Here is a 26,900-nt window from a genome sequence, read left to right as displayed (position 1 = left end):
AGTGTACAACTTCTCTGTATGTATTTGAGTTTTCAGTGCAGCAGTAGGTCTGAGGACCCTCCAGGGACACATTTTGGCAGCATATCAATGACATAGTCAGGGGCAAAACTGTGCAAAAATTTATAGGCAAAGGTATAAGGGTCTTAAAATCTATCCTAAGACTAATCGAGCTCAACAAGAGCAAAGGCTTTAGAACAGGATTTAGAACACGAGTAATGTGAGCTCTTTTCTTTGTTCCTGCTAAAACCTTGGCAACAGCATTCTTGATGAGTTGCAATCGATTTTTTGGCATTGTGAGGAAAACTGAAAGCCATTTCTCATTTCTTATTAGAAAAAGTCTATTTGGAAAAAAAGGCTTGACGAGTTTTTCACCATTTTGTGAGGAAATAACCAATCTCATCTTTGAAGCTTTTTTAAAAAGATTTTTCTGGGGTGCTCAGGTGGTCAAGGTTGAAAATCTTTCCTTTTTTCCTTTTTTTTTTTTTTTTTTACAACATCCAGCTGTGTTGTGTAATGTGACTAATAATCATCAGAGACGAAGATCATCAGAATGAACAGCTATTTAGAGTTGGGTATCATCAGTATATAAATTGAAGTCAGTCTGCTAGCAGATGATGAACTCGTTTTAACAAATACAGACTGATTTGATATTGGGATTCATTTTTGATTTTAGGCAGATCTTTCAATATTGGATTATGGAAAATTATGTTTATACTGATATTGATTTTCAGATAAGATTAAGAATCACAACATATTAACAACAAACAAAAAGTTCACAACAACTAAAGACAACTTTTGTGATTTAAATGGTTTAAATATGTTTTTAAATCATTTTTGGGCATTTGTTATGCATTTATTATAATAACAGTCAAGGAAAAACAGGAAATGAGGGAGAGATTTGACCATATGCAACAATGGTGTATGTGGCATGTATCTCATCTGGTAAGTTACCAGGGCTTGTCATTGAAACAGCTCTCTTTGGATTATTAAAAAAACAAAATATAAGTGTCTCACATTAATGAGTCACTTTGGACTGATGCATAGCCTATGTTAAAATGGAAGTGCTTCTATGTGATTGGCCTACGTTTTGTAAAATGATTTATAGAAACATAGGCAATATTTGGTATGACTGGCATTTGACAATTTAGCGGAAACACACAATAGATGCCCTCAGAAAGCTATAAAGCACTCAAAGCACCTTCACATAATGAGGCATATACATCTGTAGGCAGGCAGTCATTTATTTTTTAACCAACAACTGATTTAGTATTCATATAGATTTTTGCCCAGATACATATTCATTGAATATCAGTTGAATACCTTGAATTCAATAAACCAATGTAGCTTTATGATTGATTGAATGATTCATTCACATAAGTCAACTGTAGATAAACAGAGAGACCTCAGTTATTAATGTCAAGGCTGTTACTCTTTAACGATAAAACATTTCAACTGGATGATCAGACTGACTCCTGTCTAGTGCTGTCCTGTGTGGTGAACTTAAACAGATGGATTGTTTCCAGCCTGTACTTTAACTTCTACTGATGAAGCCAGATCTGAATCCCTCACTCACTAAACGATGCAGTCTGCAAGTTATGGGTTAATAAACTGGATCTGAATTATTTTAAGAGGGATCTTCTGGATATTTTAACATTGTTGCTATTGTGGATTTAAGGAGTGTGTGCAGTTTTTGGGTACAAAATAAGTGGGGATTTAAGATTTGATCTGTTCTGATCTAGAATAATTAAATCTGTAACAGAGTTGAAATGACCATGGGCCAAAAGCAGATTTGAGTTGGAAACTGATATGAAATCCTGAGGTGTGGTAGCATATGTTGGAAAAGCTGTCTTTCACTCTAAACAGACAAACAGGTAGCTTTTTTTCATACTGCAGAGACCACACAAAATCAGCTGTAGTAATTTCTTGAATAATGCATACTCGTGGATTTTCTCATAATCTCATTATGCAAGCAGTGGTGAAATGCTGATACACAAAAAACAGTTAATGTATATCACACTTTGCATTTTCAGGAGATGGGTGATGCACATTGTACTGCATTGCTGATTTTCATTCTCAACTTAGAAAGCAAATATCCACTTAAAATGCATGTAACCCAAACTTTTATGAGATGCCAAAACGGAAGCTTGCTACAGAACTGACGCTACACCTAAATCAAATTATGCCATATTGAAAAGTAGGTGCAGAGATACCTGCAACCTCATGTGTGCCAAAGTCAATATGTTTGTCAGATTGCCCCTGAATAGAGTAACAGTGCTCCATAAATGATTCCTTGTTCCATATAATGAAGACTCTTTCAACAGGCTGTTGCTGCTGGCTGTGACTTTGCCCGAGAGCATATTCTCACTTGTTCTATCCTATTGTGACTGAATGACTGTGGAATAGAAACAGGCTCACAACCTGACTTACAATTATAGCTGGGCTATTTCTGTCAGGACACAAGAGGTTGTCTCTGCCCCCGTGTTTCTGTTCTACTGATATGAAGACAAACACACAGCCCGATTTGTTAACTCAGTCCAAATGACGCTTTTTTTCCTTTCAAAAGAGGCCAGCGAAGAAATGTCCCCCTTACTCCTATTGCAGTGAGGAGTCAGCTTCAATTGTATCATAATCATACTGAATAGAAAACTGCTCTTACACTCCTCTCAAACTTAAAAGCTTGGAGAGTATGAATTTAAGTCACTGTTTTACATGTGGTATAACTCATCTAACACAAAAACAAAAGTGTGCATGGCTGCTATGAATGGCCAGATCTATTAGACCATGAACTAAGTAAAGAAATGTTTCTGCTGGCCTTCAAACTAAAGGCCATGGGAATATGAAATTATCTGAATGTACCAACAATTCAGTGATCTATGGGCAGAGAAGTGTAGCCAGAAACTGGGTTGCCTGACATATACTGTGCAGTATATGGCTTATTGTGCCACCAGGGAAATACACTAAACAAAGCCTGAAGCAAAGCCAGACATTTGTCAGCAGAATAAAATGAATGGAGACTTCACTCATATTGAAGGCAGTCATGATGGAGTCAGTGAGAAAAAAGGAATCTAAGGTATGATTTTTGTCCTAAAATGAAACATCAGTTGTCTAATCAAATTACAGTTTTCAATTTGCTTTTCTTCTCTTTTGCCATTACTAGGAATGAGTTCCTGTATTTTCTCTGAATCTATCTTGCATTTGAACAAAAGCTCCTATTTTAAGAGCCCATTTGTAAAAGCAGACATCTCAATATTTTGTATTTTATAGTAAAATATTTTTCTTTTTCATTTTTATAACCACACTGCAGTTGGGTTTTTTGATGAAGTAAATAAACAATGCCTTTTAATGGATATACTTATCTGCTAAATGCAATATATAACATTATTTAACATAAACATGTAGGTAAAATGCAAAAACAGCCCATTAATGGACAATAACAAGATCATACATTGGAAAATCCTGACGAGACAAAACTGGAAAAACATACAGTATACAGTATTTCATAGTATTCAGTGTAACTTCATCTTCTATGTTACTTATTGTAAATCAATATGTCACAGTATTCAGTTTAACGCAGCATTCAGTGTTACTCAGTGTTTCACAGTATTCATTTAAACTAAGTCAGTATTCAGTATTATAATATATATATAATAATATCGCTCTATTCACTCACTCAGTATTTCAGTTTGTAGTACTATTTCACAGTATTCAGTTTTTTGTATTTCATTGTTTAACATTTCAGTTAATTCTGGATTCAATATAACTGACTCATATATGACTTATCTATTACACAACACAGGCTCCTCAGTTTTGTCCAAATTATCTTTAAATAACAGATTGAGTTCTACATATGGTGATATCATGATCATTATTTTTTTTGAAGGTTTTGTTGGCATAGACGCCTTTATTTACAGTAGCAGTAGACCAGCAGGAAACATGGGAGGGGGGTGGTGTGATATGCAGCAAACGTGTTGTGACATCACTGATTGAGTGACCAGAAGTAGATCATGACGTTATTCTGTTTGAATTTATTGTTTAATTCCTCTTTTTCAAATTTTCCTACTATGAACCATGAGTCACTGTCATCATCTTGACAACTAATTATGTAATACTGTGCCCTTGAATTTTTCAGGCCCTTTCAACAACAACAATAATATCCGGACTATAGCGTTATACATTTGACATCGACGTGATAATACTGTAAGCCAGAGAGGAATCAGAGCTTGCACGGCACTAATCTCAACCATTTGGGGCTTTAATGAATAAACTTCAGTCTCTTTACAACATGAGATTTGTTCTTGGAGCGAGCGTTCCATGAATCCATCATTGTTATGAGTTGTTTTTTTTTCAAAGAGGTTTCTGCCAATGCCATGTTGGTGTGGAAATATGAAATGCCAAATTACTAAGTAGTCAATAATAGCAGGTGATCACACATATTGCACTGGAGCAATCATTGGTGAGATGTGTCAATCTTTCATTCTTTCAATCTCTTATTATAGCAAATGAACTCAGTATTCTGAAAACATTTAATTTGGCAGTTGCAAATAATCATAATAGTGTAATATTGTTTTCTCGAAAGAACAGATACGGATGCTTGTGTATCACTTTTATGGTTGGGTGAGTTTGGGGGAATGTTGTGCCTTCTCAGCAATGAGTGGAATTGCAAATAAATCACCTCAATATTAACAAACCACTCCATTTTTCACTGACTTAGACATTAAAAAAATGTGAGTGGTTTGCATATTCACATCTGTCAAGAAAATGGAGGATTGAGCTTTCATATGGAAGTTTACCGTGTGAGATATTACAGCGTGGTGCTATAGCAGACACCCTGTTTTTATATTGATTAGCACATTGCTGACAGTGACATCTGCTTAAGCTTCAGTTTGGTTTGAACAAAAATCCCCATTTACCAACATTTACCAAATCCAACTATGTGTATCTGTGGCTTTTACATGTAAAATAGCTCATTTAAAAGTTCCAGCTAGAAATATGGATTATTTTGTCAGTAGCAGACTTGGTCTCTCATCTGAGCTTCATGAAAGAATCATTGACCATTTGTAATTCTGCCAAACTAGAAATTTGTTCAAAATGTTTTCCATGATGCAAAACAGCAAAAAAATGCCAAAATGTTTTTACAGAACATTTCATCTGATTTCACCTCTTCTACAGTTGACCAATGTTTTCTTTGTGATGGCAGCCTTCATTCGTTGGAGAATCTCCAATATGTGATGCTGACCTTTCCCAGATATCAATAATAAATAAACTCTCTCTTTAGAAATAGAGCTAATGGAAATGACATTTTATAAAGGCTTATTTTTATATTTTACTTTTAATAATCATGTGAGGCTCTGTTAATCTCAAATTGTATAGTCATTGTTAAATAATGAAATTATAAAAATGTTAAATATGAAAAAATTACATATTATTTTCATATATAAATTTGAACGGTAACTCATTATCCATTAATTATTTGTCTGTATAAAAACTGTTGAGGAAGATGATGCTTTTATGAGAAAGGGGAGTTTTTTCTTGTTTATTAACTTGGCCATTAATTACATTACTTAAAGGTAGAGTCAGTTATTCTGAAGCCTGTTCTTTGTGTGCGCTGAAAAAAAGCTCAGTGTTCAGTGCCCTGGCTCTGTAAAGGGGAAAGAAACAAGGTGGCTCAAACTGAGCCACACAACACTATTCCATCCATTCAGCACGGGGCTCAAGGACAGGACAGGACAGGGGGAGGTCATCAAAGCAGGTGTCCGTCTGAGGACATGACAGTGTCCAGTCTCCAGCACCCTCGAATAGTGAAGGGCTGGCAAACTGTAGAGAGATAGAGGCTGTGGCCAATTCACTTAAAAAAGTTTTCTCAAAGAACAGAAGAACAGTTACACTTTCATTTTATTAAATGTATCAATCCACACTGGATCTGAGACAGTCTCATGGAGACCCCTTGTATTTTGTTACACTCTGAGTCTGTTTCTGACAAGTTTAAAGAAGCATAATCTGTAAATATCCTGCTGTATATGTGTTTTCAACTTACAAACTGTGTCAGTTAATATATAAATACAAACACTGGTGATTTCTTCCTGTGGAGCCGACACGCAAACTCTTTGATTCTTTAAATTTCTGCTGTCAGTCAGCCTGATGAAGGCAATTTAACCAGCCGCTGTCCTCTCAGCTCTGCAGGAGCTGCAGCTGACAGACGGCTGCTTCTGTGGACAGAGATGCTGAACACAGGTCGAGTGAGAAGTGGAAAGGAGAAAAAGAGGATGGACTGTTCTGCTCACATTTTTTTAATTTTCTTTCTGTGACAGTGTGACTCTTCAGCTCATGCATCAGTCTGGATTCTGCTATATTTTTCTCTTGGTCATTGTCTTAGAAATGTGTCCATTAATTTGGGGGACGAGTAAGAAAAGCAAGACTCCTAGAAATGTTTTGTTTGAATTAATATGGTCACTGCTAACACATTTTTTATAAGGACCATACAGTATGTACTGTATAATGTATGTATGTATGTATAATATTTTCTCCTAGTAACTTGGTCAATTGCAATTTGGTCAAACTCAGGTATACTGAGTCCAAAAATATTAGAATCATCTGAGTAAAAACCATAAAACATGAATGATGCCATAAATTATTAGGACAGGTTCAGCTGAAGCTGCTGAAATGAGAAAGTTCAGTGTTTGTTTAACATATTTTTGGCCAACGAATGGCAACACTATTTTAATGAGAACCTTAAGTTTGGATTTGCAGTTCTAATGAAGATGATGATTTCCATATTCCTCTTAATAACAAGGTTATGACATTGAAAATGTTTATTTCTCACTCACTGACACTCATGTCAAATGGAGCAATGTAACTCTCATGTTCCATTAATTATTTGTGCGTATAAAAAATGATAATGCTTTCATGAGAAGTGGGTGGTTTTGTGGTGGGCTAGTTTATTAACAAGACCAGTGATGAGGCCCAGTTGCATTAGGCTACTTAATTACTACCAGAGATATATCTCATATAACCAAGTCTCCTAGAAATGTTTCCTTTGAATGAACATAACAAGGACACATTTATCTTGTTTATGGCCAAAACATTTTTATAAGGGTGGATACAGTATAAAATGTATATTCGTATATTTTATTGATTTTTCCAAAAATATCTTCTAGTAACTTGCTCGATTGCAATTTGGTCTTAGTCAGAGATACTGAGTCTAAAAATATTTATTCAGAAACCCCTGAATAAAAAACATAAAAAAAACACTTTAAATTATGCCATAAATAATTAGGACAGGTTCAGAACCTGAAAGAGAGAGTTCAGTGTGTGTTTAACATTGTTTTGGTCACTGAATGGCAATACTATTTTAATGAGAACCCCAGGTCTGGGGGGGGGGGGGGGGGGGGGGTTCATGTCCAGGGAAGGGTTGTTTTTTTCTTGGCTGAAAATGAACCAAATGTTGAACCTTAGTGGGGACTTTTTTTTTCTTCATTAGGACTATCTTTAAATTCTTTATACAAGAGAAAAAGTCTACAGCAGCTGTGAATACTTTGTGAAGGCAGGAAAAGATGACATCTGACCATGAAAATGAAATATCTGTAGCATGCATACTTACAGTCATACAGTTCACCGACACACACCAACACACTGATTTATATCCATAAACATAAACACATGCATACACTTGCATTACAAACAAACTTGTTCAAACACAACTCTGAGCAATTTCCAGGGTGAATCAAAACAAGTTGGTCATCTTAATTATGGTTACACTTGTGAGGTACTCGAGGAAAACTGTAATCAAAACCTCAGGCAGCAGTGTGCTGTGTTGAAGTGGCTCTACATGGGAGGTTACAGTCATATGGAGGCATTGCACATTCATGACCCTTGAATGCAGTGTGATGAACCACGTTAGTCTTTTTCTGTCTCCATTCCTTCCTGTATTGAGAGGAACATTGCAGAGGTCTTGCCCTGCCTGAGAATATTGGGAACTGGATCATTATATACAAAGAATTTGAAGCGGCAGGTGTAGTGCAGCATGGCACAACTGCTTAACCTGCCTTTAACAAGGGCCACATCACATAAATCAAACAGCAGACCATAACTTTATGGTTCATCTTATCTTCTTCTCCTCATTTTACAATGGATTCACTACACAGTATGGCTCAATGGAATATTACACTGAACTCTACTATTATTATGGATAGACCGTACAGGCACACAACAGGGCATGCATCTACTCCTAACGAGGCTTTTATTTAGTCATTGTCACTTTCATCGGTGCTTCACACATTTCTCAGCATGATCTTTCAGTGTTACGGTGCATGTCAGTTCAATGGCTGCCATCACCCTTGGAATGTCAATGAAATTTCTAACTAGTTTAGCAATTAAAGCCATCATTGAAACAGAACCCACCATGTCTAGAAGCAAAAGCTTCAGATTTAATTGAGAATGTTTGCCAGTCTGCCGAGTGTGAAATAGCTCAAGTAGAAAATGGGATTTTTGGCTGGAGTTATGTGACGGAATTAGCTGCCATGGAATGTTATGACAACTTCTCTGAACTGCTGTGTTCAAAGATTCAATTGTCAAAATAGAAAAATGAAAATTATGGACTGGGAATAAGCAGCAGTAGTGAAAGATGTCCAAAGATATGCACTTTGGTGTTATAACAGCTCTGACTCTGACTAAACCTAAATAGCCAAAGTTTGGAACATTTAGAAGTGGGAAGTGGAAGTTTCCTTTTGGCTCAGTGGGAGGCAGCTTTTTTTTAGTTTGAAAAAGCTGCTGCACCATGATAGTTCAATTTATTTTTGAAAATGAAAGATGTTTTCAGCCACTACGTAAATTGAATATTTCTACAGCCAAAATCAAAACCAATGCATTCATGAATATTTCGGAATTGGAGATGTAATATCTCACCATGAAGTAATCAAATGTAATTTCCATGCTAATGGTAGATTTACATTTGTATCACATGTATAAAATGCTGAGCTCTCATGACTTGTATGACTGATAGATTTATTCATTCATACTTTTACTTTCTTATTCATTTATTCATCCATGTATTCATTCATTCATTCACTCATCCTTTCATTCATCTATTTTTCTATCTTTTCTTTGAAAGAGCAACTCTAAAATTAAGGTGTTAGGTTTCTAAAACAACCGGCAGTCAAAGTAAGTCAGGTATAAAAGGGGAACAAACTTATCTGAAATAAGACAGCGTTTCTAACTTCCATGCCAACTGATTATTCATATCTTGGACTGTTTGAAAAAATCATTTTCATCAAACCTTTCTAGAGTATAATACACTGTAAATAGGATGTATTTATCTTGAGCTTCTAATTTAAATCATTGTAGTGCTTAATGTAATCGCCTTGAAGCAGACAAACAAACAAAAAGATAAGATAAACAAAACTGTTGTATGACAAGACAAAGCAGAGGAAAGTGTTTGGATCAACAGGGTAGGCTTAGTCCTTTGAGAAATTAAATCAACTTCAGTTTGTGGATTTTATCTTCTTGTGAGTGTCAGCCATAATATTTGCTGTGCCCAATAAATATTGATAGATGCACAGCAGTAATGAAGTTGAGAAAATACAGGTGCACCAAGTATTTGTCTTTGAAAGGACATAGCATCATTTGGGCAGTCAGAAAGAGTATCACACTGCTACTGCTCAACATCCCCATCTACTATTATTTTTGGTGTGATTAATTAATGTATCTATAACATCAAATAGTTATGACTAAGCAAACTATACATTACAGTATTATTCATTAAGAGTTTATTAGCACTCAACCTCTGCTTCATCATGTCTGTGATTCAAATGTTACTCAATCCTGACTGCTGCATTGAAGGATGTGACATCACCTTTTTGTAACTTTAAGTCAACGAGACGGGCACAGACAAGATATTTCTAATGTGAAAAAAACAAAAATGTTCAATCTTTGGCAGTAAGGTGTTTTTTATGTAGGACCCTACCTCCCATACTAGAAGCAGGATGAGTAACAACATGTGTTCTGGTCTTTTAAGGCTTAAAGCATCAAGCCTTCAAGACATAAATATGGGATGTTGTATCCATAAAGTATTTTGTTTAACATCATCAATCTTTTTTTAATGGTGAAATATTTTAAATCACAAAAATGCAGCATATTCGACAAGAGACGTTCTCCATGATGTCCTCCATGGGATCCTCTTTTAGATCCTATTGCTATTTGAGTCACAAAGACACACACACACACACACACACACACACACACACACACTCACACTCATATGCATACATACACTCACACACACACACAGGAAAGGAGGAAGTAAATCTACAGAAAGGGCAGAGGGCTGCAGAGTTAAACATTAGCAGGAAGTCACTTTTAGTGTAACACTAAAAGTGGAAAGTGCCATAAGGTTAAGGTCAGCACAGCGCTACCACACGACTACTGCAGTACTCTGTATATAATTATCTTAGATTAAAACTCACTCAATTTAGCATATGGTACAAGTGTGGAAGGAAAATCCAACCCCATTAAAAGCTTTAATGTGCTGCACACTTGAATGAACATTGTTGAAACATCATCTATATGTTCTCATTCTTTCCACAATGGAATACCAACCAAAGAACCCATCAATCAAATGCAATACAAGGGACATTATTAGCATTTGATGAACCTTTTTATACCTCTAACGTGTGAAGCTATACACTTCAAACAACCCCTTCTGTCCATGTCCCTCAGAAGTGGATTGACACTATGGAGAATACATTGTACTCAGTAGCTACTTTACTTTTTTTTTTCTTTTCATGAATTTTTTTTCAAGCAGGAACTCACTAGTAACTTATTACTGACCCAGCTTTAAAGCCTTCTATAAGATCCTGACCTTGAAAATATGGTGAATATAACATAAAGCAGTGGCCGACCAAGACTTAAAAATTGGTAACTCAAGTTTAAGATTTGAGGTATTTTTTCATTGGTTTAAATTAAAACTAAACAGGAGGACAAGTCTTTTTGAATTTTCATCTTTAAGTCACTGAAATGTACAGTTAGAGTTACATTTCAATGATATAAATCTTAATTACACAAATTATTAAAGTATGGATTGCAACCAGTGGCAGTTTGTGCAATTTGAGTAACGTTCAATATTGCCCATAACCCCAAGTGACTAAATTCCTTTATCACATGAAATCTCCAACTACTGATTATTCCTGATGCTCCGTACAACCAGTACTATTTTTAGAGAGACGAAACTGCCATTAAGTTTTTGAAAAGAAGACTGTATCAAAATATGTTCATATGGACACAGTAAGACCAGGATTTGGCAGAAGTGTAACCAATAAATTCAATCAAAAATATATGAAAGTGTGAGATTGCCCACCAGAGAACATACATCATAAATCAATGGATAAATAATAATAATGAATTCAATCAAAAATAATAATAGTGTTTTCTGATCTAATGCTGCTCCTCAGTAGGACTTCACCAAAAGAAAATTAAGGGTTAAAGTTTAGTTAAGTTTAGGTTTAGAAACAACTTGGTGTGAATTAAAATCATTATTGTGGATGGTTATGCTATATTGTGGTTTGGAATAATAATACCTATAATGTTAGTTTACCTTATTGACATGGTTACAATAATAACTTGTTTATGGTTAGGAAAATGAACTAAACTAAAACTGAACTATTTTGTAGAGAAACAACTATTGTTCTTGTTTTTGTTTTTCTTCGATCACATTGTCTGAAATAGTTCGACATTATTTATATATTATAACCCAAAACAGTGGGGGAACAATTGCCCATGCCTAGATGGAGCTTGTGTGAGTTTAAATCCAAGAGTCTGCTGTTAAATCAAATGAAAAACAAAGCACATCATAAAAATGAGAAATTCACAATAATATGCTGCATGCTATTACCAAGAAATCTCTCCTGCCCAAAACCCCTTACATGGGAAGTTAGTATGGCTGCAGTGCTTTAAATAAAACATTTTGCAGCTTCCTTATACTAACAAGCACAGCAGCAACGTCCAATTTAGAGTAGCAGCATTTAATCACACATGTATACCATTAATGTGAGTAAACACACGCTGTGTCAAACATATTCATAGATGTTGCAGCAGCTTGCTACCAAGTAGCAACTGTGAAACGAGCCCTTGAGATGCCATGAAATCACTTAATTGTCTGGACAGCTTGACACTTATCATGTCTCATTAACACGTAAGGCACTCATTGTTGAAACACACACAAGCTACCAGAAAGCACGTGGGCTGTGTTTGAAAATATGTACTATGTTGAGCTAAAAAAAAAGGGGTTTTGAGCTGATATCCCACCATTCCAGCCAAAATGAGTAACTGGGGATGCCCACTGGGATTTTTACACTTTAAATTCTCAATTTAAAATCTAATTTTCAAGTCTTCTCACAAGGTTATAATAGCAAAAATGTTCATGCATTAGGAGGTTTGAATATTGTTCAGGGACTGCATGTTTATACAGAAAGACAGCCTATTGAAAAGACAGCTATTACACATTTCACACTTCTGACCATTTGAAGGATAACATTTATCATTGCCTGCAATATAACGAAACACAGTATTCATACAAAGTAGTGGCACTTTGAATGATGGAGATTTTATATTTATATAATTACCAGTGTGTACTACTAGTTTTATAGTTATCAATATAGTTATCAACCCTGCTGTATTAAACGTTCAGCTCTATATTCAAGTTAATTATACCTGTATAATAATCACTCAATTTACTTTCAAACACAGAAAAAAGGCTTAATATCAACAATAAGAGGTAAGAATGAAAATAGTGAAGATATAAAATGTAAATAAGATAAATGTAGATGTGTTACCTCAGTGATAAGTAATGTCTCAAATGAATAAAATATCTGGGGAATTTGTTGTTGTCAGAATGATAGCAGATTTATTCACTAAAAAATGATCTGAAATGCACTTCCATCAAACAGCAAACAAGAGGCTTTAACATTTTGCAAAATATATGAGGTAATAATAACAAAGGAACAGTTATTTTGCCAAAAAGAAAAAGCAAACAGAAAACGTAACAGCATCAAGGTAATGAAAGTCATTCTGTTGTATTTTTTTGCCCATTTTATAAACAGAAACCCCTGATGCATGGTCACCCATTTGTCTTGGTCATAACTGGCCCATCAACAACCCTTGCATGTCAGCTTGAAATATGAATTCTCCTCCCTGTCCCTGAATGCTGTGTATACTATATCGACATTTGTGGAGCTGGTGGCCATCTGGCTGCAGGCATTTGATGTAGATTTTCTCAAAGACTTCTTAGGGGATTGTTCATATGGTCTGGGGCCAGAATTGAGAATTGAATGATGGATACTTCACTACCTCAAGTGACTCTCTGTGGCCTCATATAACTTTACAGCCTCATTTTACCTCCTTGGTCTTTAAATTAGGTGTCATAAAATAGAAAGGGAAAAAAAAACATCACAACCAGACCTCACAGTCACACTGATCAAGACATTTGTCGCCACAGGGGACCTTAAAGGTGCATCCATGTCAATGCCTTGTGAATTACCAGGCTGCCAAAGAGGGACGAGTAGGGAAGGCTAGAGGTAAAGGGGCCAAATTGTAACAGATTGCCAAACCTAAACCCCTGCCCTTAAGAAAAAAATGGACTTTAGGGATGAGGGTGCCAGTCACAGCATAATTGATGCTGTTCTGGGTACAGGGTAAGTCCCATCTGCCACTGTCTGCTATTTGGGAGACAAAAAAAAAAGGCTTTGCCTTTTGTCCTGTCTCAACCGAGCCTTCAAACTGTGCTGGCAAAATCCTCTCTTCTGTCCCCCTTGTCCTCATTATAAGCACAAAGCTGTAAGTCCAAGCCTGGTTTACCCGCAGAGAGTGGAAGCCTGGGGAGAGACTGAGGAAAGCCATATACAGCCTTGACATATTGTATTTCCTATCATATGGGAACAGAGAACAAAATAATACACAATTGTGCCTAAGCTCCCAAATCATTCTCTTTAGATGGTGAATGATTTTATTGTGTCTATCTTTCCTTCTATTTAACAATGAGCCTTATGAACCTGTAAGATGTTTTTATTTGGACAGCTCTGAATAGTGTTGTATATTACTGAGAGAGCGTATGTGGGTGGTGCATATCTCATAGGAAGACCATCATATTGTGTCTACTTGAGAGTGTGCCACTCACTAGACAGCTGTCATTGCTCAGTAATGCATCAATGAAACCATATGTTTCCAAAGACAAGAACAGACAAATGCATTTCTTCCACACTTAAACACACAGGGAAATCAAAGTACACGGGCATGTAGTTTATGTGCTCACTGAATTTTCAACAACATCGGTATGATTAATGGGCTTCGGAACTGGGGAACTTGTTCAATGTGACACAAGCTTTTGTCTCTGTGTGTCATCCCCTTCCTCTTCCTGACAGCCACCAGAGTCTCCCTCTCTTCGCAACCAGCCACCGCTAGCTGGTTCGCTGGGGCGGGAGGATGCGATATGAGCTGACAGCACGGTAATAACCCATGCAAATTAACAGGGTGGGGTGTAAATGCAAATGTTAAAAGCACAATGGAAAAGTGATTAAAAAGCATTTCAGTGTCTTTTATCTCATGGTGCTGCTCGCGCTGGGGAATAAAGGCTTTCAAAGAGAGCAGACTTAGGTATTGGGGACTTATGCCAGCGCTCATTTCAACATGTCTTTTTTTTCTCTCTCAAGAGGACTTTACTTTGATTGTTTTTCAGGCTGCTTTCTATCTCCCCACTGTTGCAATCACAGCCCATCCAACTGTGTGACTTCTCAAAATACAGGATATAAGCACTTTGGCAATGTTTTATGTTTCACTCAGCTTAACACAATCTGGATTGCATGTGTGTTTCTCAACATCATAAGAAATAAGTCTCGTTTCACATGTATGTGTATTGAAGTTCATGTCTTTATGGAAACAGGGATTTACAGATACTTTACCTCTTTACCTCTCTGCTAGGAACAGTCTTTGACACAGCAGTGGGGTATTTTTCTGTGTGCTATGCCAAGAGCTGGCAGTGTAAAATTTCCTTTTGATTTTTGAATGCTAGAGTCACATCCTCAAACCTACATGTAAAGTTGAGATCATAGGACTGGCTCAGGAATGAACCAATTACCTTCCTTTTAAGACTCCACTGGGATGGATATTAGGCGAAAGAGTCAATTAAACTGACATTTTGAATTTCCAATTGCTTAATTTGCAGTAAAATGGCATGGGTATTTCTATTTCCACTCTTCATGTTCAATCTTTTGTGTTTGGGACCAATTACGGATCACATTTAGGAGAAGCTGAATATGTAGCCTTCCTTTTGAAGAATGTGCTTATGCAAGTTGTGTCCAATACCCTTATGTAAACACTTAATGGAACACTAAAATAAATTTAAATGGATTTTTTTGATGACATTGGTGGAATAATAAAAAAAAAGTTGCACAATGTATAAAACACAAAACATAGAAGGACAATGGCTTCAAAGGTTAGGGTCAAGATAGACATGGTGAAACAAGATGAAGTGGCTGGCAAGTATAGTTTGAATGAACTGGAGTAAACAGGTTCAAGTTCCTTTGTCACTTAGCATTAGCATCTGCTCTGTGCAAGTAATTGTACCATTGGCAGCTCCAGGGATGCTTCTGTGGAGCAGACCCTGAACTTTGACTCCTTTGTGAAGGAACGTTCAAGAAAGGTTTCTCTATAGGGTCAATAAAAACATGCTTCTCCCTGCCACTGTAGAGGCAGAAGACAGAATGTTGCAAAATGAGCAACATCACCTTAACACATGGTGTATGGCAGCCTCTCGCCTTCCTCCATCTGTATTCTCTCTCTGGCTTTTGTTACAGATCGGCGTATCAGAGACACAGTATGATATTGTCATTGTGGTAATAAGCTGAGGGAAATATTTTTTAGATGTTCTTTGGGGTCCACTTGTGTCTCTTTCTATCCGTGCTATTATTTCCAATTTCAACTCTAAAGAACCTCTTATATTCAGACACCAAATTGTTTTGCATATTGATGATATGTCACCTCTAGGCCCTCTTTCAATGCAGTTTGAAATATACAACTGCACATCTTGAAAAACAGGGATAAGACAGAGAATGGCTTTTGCTGTATTCGCTGTACCTGCTTCAGAGGAGTCAAAATCTAATTGGGCCTTTTTAATTGTAAAACTAAATCCACTAAATCCAAATAAATTACCATCCTTATAAATGCGGATGGAAATTAGTGTTTTAAGGCTTTATTAAAAGGAAATCTCTGCAGTGGAGCATTCACAACCAATGTTCTTTTGTGGGTGAATGGCATGCATCCACACAGGATAGTTGGTGACTGAAGCACAAGTCGTGCATAAAAGCTAATATGCAGTAAACAAAGAAAAAAGCAGGCAATCGTGAGTTGTCTGAAATTGAAAACCTAGGCTAAATGATTGCACTAATGTTCCTTTTGTGATTGCAATGTAAATTGACTTCTAGTTTAATTTTGGAAGAAAGATTAGCCGCTGCTTTGGTATGCTGGCTTTCACCTGTAGATGTCTAATGCTATTTGAAAGTAAACAATATCATTTGTAAGATTGATGCAGTACTTTGAAACTTACCAAATGTTTTGTCGTCCTATCAATTTCCCTTTCTTTTTAATCCGGTTCTGATACATGGTGGCTGCAACCTCTCCCAGCATGCACTGGGTGGGACACAAGGTACACCTTGCACAGGTATCACTATCATTTAGCCTGCATGGTGAAACCATTCAAAATTCATACTGATTACTTGAGCTCCCAGAAAAAAAAGTACAGCTTCATCAAACACGTATCACTGAATTACTGTCAGTGAAAGTAAGCCAAGGATGACCTTGTTGCCTTCCCTTTGCGAAGACCCCCGCACACCCACCCCCCACAACACACACACACAAACACAAACCCACACACAGACAAACACACACACATCTTCCTCCACTATAAATAAGACCTCAGAGATGTGACGTTAGGATTGTTTCTTGTGAGTCCAGCTGTCTCCAGAGCTCTAAATCCCTTAATTATGAGGCCAGGGAAAGCAGTCTCTTGGGAGCATTAAACATGCTCCTGTTCTGCACATTCACCAATCCCATTTGCAGGTTTTTTTTTTTCCTTTTTCTTTTTTTTTGGAAAGATAGCAAAGTAATGGTGCTTGAGGACATAGAACAAGAGGGAGGTGGTGAGATGGAGGGAGAGATCATTATTGATGCAACTAGCACAGCAGTACTAGGGACAAAAGAAAATACATTGTGCTTTTAATTCTGTAGTGTGTATGTATGCTCTGAACATTGGAACAAGTAGGAAGGCCTCATGGGACCACAGGCCTCACATTTTTACATGTTTGCAGTGTCTTGTTTTATCGTTTTAGGAACTGTATTCGTAATAGAACACAGCTAGTAGTATATGTACAGTGTATGTAGCTAGCAGCTAATCATGTTAATGTCAGGTGAAACCTTAATTACCAGCCTTAAGGATGTTTTCACTTGTCAAGGCCTTACTACAACATGTTATAGAGGAGTTCCAGTGGGAAGTGGGTGGAAATGACTCACATATAGAGGATGATATAAATCTTTAAGAAATGTGAAAATATGAAAATCATCAAAATTGAACCAAATCTGTGACCTAAACCCAAACCAAAAATATGCACTGTCAAAAGATTTCAATCAATTCTGAGGAAAAATGAAAAACCTGTGTGACAATCAGAATGCCAGGCACACAGAGTAGAAATACTTTTGGCAGTACACCGTGTAGCTGTGCAGTTTTCATTATGTAAAGGAAAAAGGAGAGATAGTGTGGAGAGGATTTGGATTTTTTTATATCTGCACTTGAACCATTTGAGTCTTTAAAGAAACCTCTAGAAGAATGTCAACGATATTGACATGGCTTATGTTTTTTTCTAAAAGTTTCTTTGTGTTTGATATGTTTTCCCAAGACTTATACATATTGTTTAGCAAACTTGGCTGTGGTATTCTTTTTTATTCCAATTCATAAGTTGTTTTTTTTCTCCCTATTTTGTATGAGCACTGTATCAGCATCACCATAGTAGACAGTAACCTTGTCAAGAAAGACATTTAATTATTTATCTGTTGCCTTAAAATGATTGGTATGCAGGCCTCAGTGAAGGATTGAACTGAGAGGCAGCCACCCCCATTAAAAAAAACCTCAGCAGACAGCTTAAAACAAAGAACTGCAGCACAAAAAAAACAAGGGGGGAAAAATTAGCTCAACCTTTAACAAGTGGGCGAAAAGAGAGCTGCAATTAAATGAGGTATGAAAGGCTTAGACTCCATCATCACAGACAACAACCTTAATCCTACACAGGATTGTTGTGTTTGCAAATAGTGTGCTGTGCACAGTAGTTTTGGTTTTATCTTGTCAAATATTTTATCAAGGCTTATTGTTGTCTTTGACTTTGACTACCATTAGGTGCCCCCCACCCACCTACAGGGCAGAAAACAATTGAGCATCATAATCAATGTGCACCTCTCCTGAACTATCTTGATCGCAGTGCAAAAATATTTATCTCAGCAGTTGCAAGGTTGTGTTAGGGATTTTATCCTAACTAAATAAAGCATCTTGTTACGACTGCTTTGCACAAGTACTTGTTAGGGGATTATAAATACTTATCAGTCAAGGGGAAATGTGCAATTTGACAGTTATTATTTTAAATCTAATAAGATTGGATTCATGAGATTAGCTTTCTCTAAATTAAATGCGTGTGGTTTGATGTGTTAAAACTATGTGCAGATTGCGGCAAAACTCCTGATATCTTTGTGTTTAGAGCTGCAGATATTGTAAAAATGAATCATATGTTTTAACTGCGTAGTGTAGCAGCACTTGAAGCACTTTGCAGACAAAAAAATTAACTATGGCATTAGGAATATATTTACTGGAAATAGCAAGCGTTTACAAAGTAGAGTGTAGTGCTGCTTTATAGAAAAGAACAATCAATATCATAAATCTATAAAGCTGGATTGCCTTTTTTTATTGTCTGATATTATACTCTGCATAGTGGTACAACTTCACCATACCGGAGGCACTTCAGTACTTGACACATGCTTTCTGTGCCGAGTACTTGGGCATGATTGGTCAGGAACAGACACCCCCTGACAGCTTATCATATGCCAGGTTGAGACAGGCTTGTCAGTAAGCTAATTGAGTGTTCTAAGGTTAATTTACAACCATATGAATCCCATCAATAAGCAATTAAGAGGTGTGGAAACACAGAGGCACCCAGGCCAGCAGCTAAATCCCCACCCACCCCCACCTGCTTTTAATCAATTAATTGCTGTGGCATGTCTGTTTAAAACCACTTGATAGATTTACACATAAAAGTGACACATGAAAATGGCACTGCTCCCCACATGACCTTTCTTGTTACCTTATCTGCCTTTAAAATGTGCCTTGTGGACTCAGAAATTGTAACTTCTGAAGAAATTCTTCTAACCCACCTCACACAGTCCTTGACAGATTTCACAAATGCTTCTCATTCTGATTAGAGCTCGGGCCATTTGAAGTATTCTTAAAACATTCCGCTGTCGAATCTGAAGAGAAATAATGTGGCAGACGACTATTCAATGTGTACGCACGGCGGTGCATGAAAAGACTAATAAAGAGAAGACATGAAGATATACAGAATACATGAAACACTCTGCATCTTAAAGCCTCTTCAGTTAATGTTGTGAAAAGTGCATGATACTCAGCAGTGCTCATCAAAATTCAACTGGTCCTTGTGCAGCTGGCCATCATCTGCTGGAGTGTAGTCGGTTAAAATTTGCTTGTTGATATTTCTCTGAATCAGCCACAATATGGCCCATAAAATATTCACATTCATAGTTAAACCACCATACAAGGACTAGAGTGCTGCATGTTGAACAGCTGATTTTTCTGGTGGATGTGGGAGATTTCCATTCATTACCTGCTTCTCTTCCCCGAGCTCCTCCATAATGCTGTGAATTCTCGCTCACATGTTTTCTCTTCACACTACCATGACATACTTGCTAAGATCCCTGGAGAGATTCAGACAGAGGGTTAGTGATATGATATGTATGAGATTTTCTACCTTATCAGCCTCATCCGACTCACATGAGCCCAGGGGAGTTTTGAACATATTGTCCCAACCATTCGGTTAGCATTTTAAGAGGAGATTCTCCCAGCAGGTCCTTCCTGTCTTTTGAAAATAGATAGATTAAAAGAAAAAAAGGAGGCTTCTGTAAATTTGTTTTAGTTTTATTTAAAAAAAATCTGTGCACAAAGACATTGTTCTTTCTCCGTTCTCACTCTCTTGCTCTTACTATGCTGTCAATATTGGCAGTGATGTCTCCACCTACATGTGTAACCCAAATATGATCTTTTCTTACAAAATAACTCTTGGATTGTACTGAGTGAGTGAAAGCAAATGTTTTCTAACAGTTTAAGAATATGTGAGGTTGCATTTTGTGTCTATCAAACGTGTTGGGATATTGCTTCACAAAGCTTTCTTCTTGTCCTCCACAGCACCTCCAAACAACATATCAGTGGTGGCAGAGAACACTCCAGCCCCATTTAGTCGATACCAAGCCCAGAATTTCACTCTTGTCTGCACGGCAAAGGGAGGGAAGCCAGCCCCATCGGTGAGTTGCTGTTGAAGATACGCCATGCTGCTTGTCCACTGGGGACCTGCCTTTACAGCACACATATCCCTGTTGTTTACAAAAGAAAAGACACTGTGTTGCATGTTCTCGACAGGTTTTTTTTAGATATCAGCACACAGACCAGAAGGAGTTATAAATGTTTTTTTTAACATTCCTGTAAAAAGGCTCTTCAAATAGGATTTCAAAAGGTGTATGACAACAGCACAATCCTTGATCTCAGTGCCTCCTGCAGACATCCATTTAGCATTACTTGCTGGTGGATCCAGAGAATTTACATCAAACCCCACACAGACTGTGCCAGGCATGAATACACAGATAGTGTATTCCTGCAGTCATTTAACGTAGCTGCCACAGAGTACCGCTGTTACCTTCATTACAGATTGACCTGTGATTGATTACTCGCACTAATTCAGTCATGCAGTGCAGTCATTAAAAAAGTAGATCAGTTTTAGGAAACAGACACATTAATGTTATTAATGGTCACACTCAGGGCAATTAATCTAATTGCAGTGACAAGATAGTAATGATTGCACAGGGAATGATAACTGTACACCCTAATACATGCATCCAGAAACAGAGCTACAGATAGGTGACAAATTAAAGGAAAAAAAAAACACAACATGAAGTGTCTTAATATGGAGTCAGCTTCAGTGCTCCTTCAGTGAAGTCTGTTTGAGGGATGAACACGATTTATCCACAAAATATTCCCTCATTTTTATATACAAACTTTATTTAATCAGATAATCTAATTGAGATGATCAAGAGAGGCCTGAGTACAGCAGACTGAAGGGATAACAAACATAGTGAGACATAACAAAAGGACAAATAATGTCAGATACAATCACAGACATCACTAAATAGATTTTAAGATGAAAGTTTATATTAAATGATTTGGTCTTAAGGGGATGGTGGTGGAAAGTGTTGTCTTACACAATGCTCCAAAATATTCCATAGGTGTTCAACTGGGTTGAGATTTACCATTCAGTGAGCTCTGGTGCACAGAAGCATCTGCATTTAATATATTTCTCCACTCTTTTTTTCAGATTTTCCCTTTAATTTGTACCCTGTCAGTGTGTATATGCATGCAATCAAGCACACACACAATTTTCACACATACTTTTCCTTCAACTTTTTGAAATGACAGACAAGGTCTTGCAAGCATTTGCTCCTGTATTTGGTGGCATACGGCTTACTGACGCTGCCTGAGAGCGGTCGCTCACTGTTTGTTCCCACTAGGTCATTAATCATCGTCCATGGGTGTATGGTAATGTACTCCAGACCCTGAGCACACCTATCTCCTGCAATTATGAGCACAGTGAGAGGTGAATACAAGGTGAATCTGATTTCCGTCTCTCAGGTACTTCCTGGTTGATGGTGTGATGATTGAGGTTCTCCCCTGTTGTTATTTCACAGGGAGTCTTAAGCCATTAAAGCTCAACACCGCTGGATCCTTTCCCCAATGCTTAATGGAGGAAAAGTGATCTGAAAGGTTTCAGCTGGTCAGTAAGCCCAGGCCATCTCTTTGTCATTGGCCAAGTCACACTGCAGATAATTGGCATTGTCAATGAATCAACAAGCAAATGATTCAAGTTGATGACTTGAGATAAAAACAAAAACTGAAAGATTACTTAGTGACATTCATCATTGTGTTTGCAGAACAGAAAAAAATCAAAATGAGACACTAAAAGGTTTTCATATTCACTATAAAATGCACAAACAGTTTAAGGGTTATTTCATTCCAGTAGCTATATCGCTCAAAAATGTTGTGTCAAGTGATGTCATCTATAAAAGCAATCTGTTTCATATACTCTAGTCTAGCATTTTCTGATTCATAGAAGAAATCTAACTTACATTCAAAAACATTTACTGCTCAAAAAGTCAAGGTAAAACACAAATGACACAAAAGTTTGAACTTCAAACGAACATGAAGAATTGGTTTGGTCAGGTATCATAAAGGGAAGATTATTTGCTGCATAAAGCACAGGAAAGTATAGCAGATTTAGTGGTATACTGCCTTGGTGAAAAAAAAATGGGACAATGAAAAAATAGCAAGCTAAGAACGTCTGGGTAATGATGCAGGATGTGGCATAGCAACTCCGTGGAAGAGACACAACAAGTGTTACAAATGTAATCATATACATAAGCTTCTCAGCATAAGAAAAGTGACTATTTCTTAAGATACAGCAGATAAAGAATGTAAAAAAAAGTATGTTGAGTTACTGTATTGGCCTCTCATTAAAAGCTCTTAAGCACAAATGATTGCTAACACATGCTGCAGAATCAGTAGTGGCAGTAATATAAAAAGAAATGTGGAATTAATTAAAAACAATTAGCTATGTGCATTATCCTTCTATTGGTGAACCCTTTTTATTTTTCACTTTTTTTCAGTTCATAATTGTGATCCAGCAGCCTCCAGATAATACATAATCCTAAAAATAACAAAATATATCTCCTACATCTTCGGATTGACTCATTTTGTTTCCAAAGTGGCTTTTTGAACCAAGTTATTCCACCAGAGAAACAGAAACACTATCAGCAGAATTTAAAGGTCCTGCACACCCACACAGGTTTTCTTCCTTATTCTGTTTGAAGCTCTGTGGATCTACAGTAGGCTGGAAGTTTGCAAAAGTCACCAAACTCCATATATTGTTTTTTTTTAAATCATGAAGCTATAAGTTTTCCTCCCTGGCAAATGAAACAAATCTAACAGGAGAGTCAGATGTTACTCAAGTATTATACAGTATGTACACACCCACAAAGTCCTGAGAGGAGGTTTAATCAGCCAAAAACATACAATGAGTGTGAAGGGCCATTAATGTTACTTGTTCTCTCATATCTTGAAAATATTTGCTAAAAAAAACATATCAGTGAGTCATTATGTGAGCCTGAAAACTAGCACAGGAAATGTACCTCTGCAGCTTGCATATTGTGCCTGGATGGACATTAATTATATCCTGAAAGCACACATGCACAGTGTTGGCACAGGAATGATCCAAGACATGAAGTCAAGTCAGCACAATCCAAGGAAGTAAGAAAGATACTCAACTTGGAAAGTTACATTGGCTCTATGGGGAGTGTATCTTGGCCTGCCAACGTTGGACTAAATTAAAACCCAGAAAACAAACTGTGACAGGTTTCATGGATATATTTTACCACCACAGCCTCACCAAGCGCCCCAGTGCTGCACTCTTTTCTTTAGTCTCAATTGAGATCTTACGCTTCGGTCCATAATTAGTAGAAAATATTGATTTTCTAAATTACATGAAAAAGTTTAGTCATTTGGGAAGTGGAGATGACTTTCATATTTAACTTGATGGAATTGAATTGAACTGAAATGAATTGAATTGAATTTATTGTCCACCTTATGGTAGAATTTTGTCTTTGGCTTCCTCTAAAACAAACCAAAAAAAACAATACACATCATATCATGAAGACATTAAAAACATACACCAACACTACACAACATAAAAAACATACAACAACTAACAATTGTGCAGAGGAGCAGTAAAACAGCAGCAATCATTGTAATACATTAAAACCTGTTTAAAAGGTGTCTTTAAAAATAAAAATAATGTGATGTTATTACAGATTGTTTGTCTACATGGTTACTGTCATCACAGCTTAGAGCTGTTGTGAATTTTATTTCCTAGTTAAATGCGTCTAAATTAGTATCAAAACTACAATAATATTTCAGCTTCAATAAAGAGTTGTAAAAAGCACAATTACAACATAAAAACACACTGTTGTGGAATTATTCTTTCCTGTTATGTCTACGCCTGCATCTACACGGCAGTACAGTTACATGGTCCCCATTCAGTTTTAAGAGGCACAAATATCACATTTAAACTGTGACCATTTGTTCCATTTATGTTGTTGTCCACAGTCATGCTACATAACAAAGCCTCATTATTAGGTTTGTAAGTATTTGCTTGAATGTTGCTGCTTTGGCCCAGTTATGTGACTGCAACTTCAAACGGCTCCTTTTGCTTTTTGATGAAACTCATTTGGTCTTTGTCGGTGCTGCTGCCTGGGGGCTTGTTGCGGAATTAGCTGTTGTCAGCTCTATTTTCAATGTCAAAACTTTGCAAGCCCGGTCTCAATTGTGGCTCATAACACTTACAAAGAGATTGGCCGCAATTATTGAGCCAGCATTTAACTGCTGCTAAATATGACCATTGTGTGGTATTTCTCACACTGAATTACATGTGTATCCAACCATGGAAAAGTGTAATTAACCTTAGTTTTTTTTCCTTCTTTTTTCTTTTTTTTCCAGAATGAAATTAATTAACTATATTAATGCAGTAAATATTGTTATATAACTGTCTGGTATCCAGTTTATACATATATGTAGGATAAAATATTGTGTGCTTTACATCTTTATTCAACTCAGAATACTGCTATTCACTCCTCAAGGGGTAGCCTGAGGAAAGCACGTTTGCAAACAAGCACACATATAAAAAAATAAAAATAATACAAATATGACAACGTTGGAAATATGCATGGATTAATGGTAATGTCTGGTCTAAAGCTGGCCAACAATATCCAACAATACAAAGGAACATATTAGATCAGAAGCATTAGAAGTGTTACAAGTACAAGTCAATGGTCAGTTTACCTTTTGTATGTGTGTATATATACTAAAGGTAAACTGACCATTTCTTGTACAGTATCTGTCTCCAGTCTTCATCAAAATGAGGATCACAAGGAAATATCAGATGAACGCTGTAACACATTTTTTAAGGTTTAGGCCATTTAAATTTTACCAACATTTTATGTTTCCCGGCGTTGAAAAAATAAGTTCTATGCTGCTAGAAAACCCAGCCAACCATCTTCTCATGGCAAGCACTGCTTAGAATATGGCTGCTGTTAATAGAGAGTGAAGAGAAAATGGGTAGGAAAGACAAGAGCAGCTGATTAAACTGCAGATCAGCCAGAATCCCTTCAAGTAATTAAAACAAAACAAACGGTGAAGCCATGGAGTGTTTGCGCTGCATGTGTTATTTTTATAATCTGATTTCCACATAATTGATTATTTCTGTTTATTTGTACCTGTTGTGTTTTAATTTTCAAAAATAGATACAGATAAACAGGGTTTTTAACAAAGGCTAAAAGTAATGAGCCAACATCGCTATGTGTGTGTGTGTGTGTGTGTTTGTGTGTGAGAGAGAGAGAGAGAGAGAGAGAGAGAGAGAGAGAGAGAGAGAGAGAGAGAGAGAGAGAGAGAGAGAGAGAGAGAGAGAGAGAGAGAGAGAGAGAGAGAGAGAGAGAGAGAGAGAGAGAGAGAGAGACAGAGACAGAGACAGAGACAGAGACAGAGAGAGAGAGACAGAGAGAGAGAGACAGACAGATATCCCTAACAAGTGCTTTAGACTAACTTCTTCATCTCTATCTGAACTTAAAGGACAGAACTCTACACCTGTAAGGCAGAGAAACCAAACATACTGTGCAGTCATATTTTAGCACTTGTTGTAATGACACTAAAAGCATAAGTGTCGTAGGTCAACGTATAAAAAGCGGGAAAAATGCTTTTATACAACATTTAATGCAACATATTCTTTTATGCTCAACAGGGACATGAGCTTTTTGTTTGTCTTGATACATTTGCTTTGGTCCTCCTTGAAGAAAAAAATATTCACTGTTGCTATGCAACATCCTTTTGCGTCCTTCTAGCATCCATTATAATGTCAAACACTTCATTTTAGCTTAGTGTAGACAGTTGCAAGTGTTGAAGTTCATCCAACATTGCTCTTGTATGCTGAATGTTTATAATGTTCCTTACGTTGACTTATTACGATCATTTAATCAGTTCCTCAAATATTATATATATATATATATATATATATATAAATCATTTAAAAAAAAACACACATATATGCACAGCCAATAATGTTAAGGGTTTAGTGTTTCTCCACTCTTGAGGTATGTTTTTCTTCTTGTTCCTGTAGTTGGATGTTCGAGCTTCACGACTGAATGATATACAGTATGTGCAGAGTTTGACAGAAGACTGTTTCCACATTCATCTCATTTCCCATTATTTGTACTGGGCTGGGCTTATGAGCAGGATTTGTGACATCCTCGTTTAATATTCAATTTATATAAATGTGATGTATAATTTTGAAGCTTACAGTGCACAGACACCAAAGACGGACTTTACAGTGAAGTAAGAGACATCTGGTGTCCAGTAGTTAAGCTTTTCAAATGAAATGTTTTTGCATATTCAAAGATTCTATGATTTCTAATGAGGGAGAATGAGTGGATGTCATTTTAAG

General features: G+C 36.8%; 1 protein-coding gene across 2 annotated transcripts in view; it reads left to right on the top strand.

The window, feature by feature from the left end:
- igsf21a (immunoglobin superfamily, member 21a) overlaps positions 1-26,900 on the top strand; it is a 168,799-nt gene that overhangs the window by 117,379 nt on the left and 24,520 nt on the right. For both annotated transcript variants that reach the window (XM_053316191.1, XM_053316192.1), the window contains exon 5: positions 20,495-20,610. In XM_053316191.1, coding sequence (XP_053172166.1) covers positions 20,495-20,610 — 116 coding nt within the window. The remainder of the gene's footprint in view (positions 1-20,494; positions 20,611-26,900) is intronic.

Source organism: Scomber japonicus, chromosome 3, assembly GCF_027409825.1.
Source record: "Scomber japonicus isolate fScoJap1 chromosome 3, fScoJap1.pri, whole genome shotgun sequence".
In the NCBI taxonomy this organism is placed as follows: Eukaryota; Metazoa; Chordata; class Actinopteri; order Scombriformes; family Scombridae; genus Scomber; species Scomber japonicus.
This window is presented reverse-complemented; position numbering and strand designations above follow the sequence as displayed.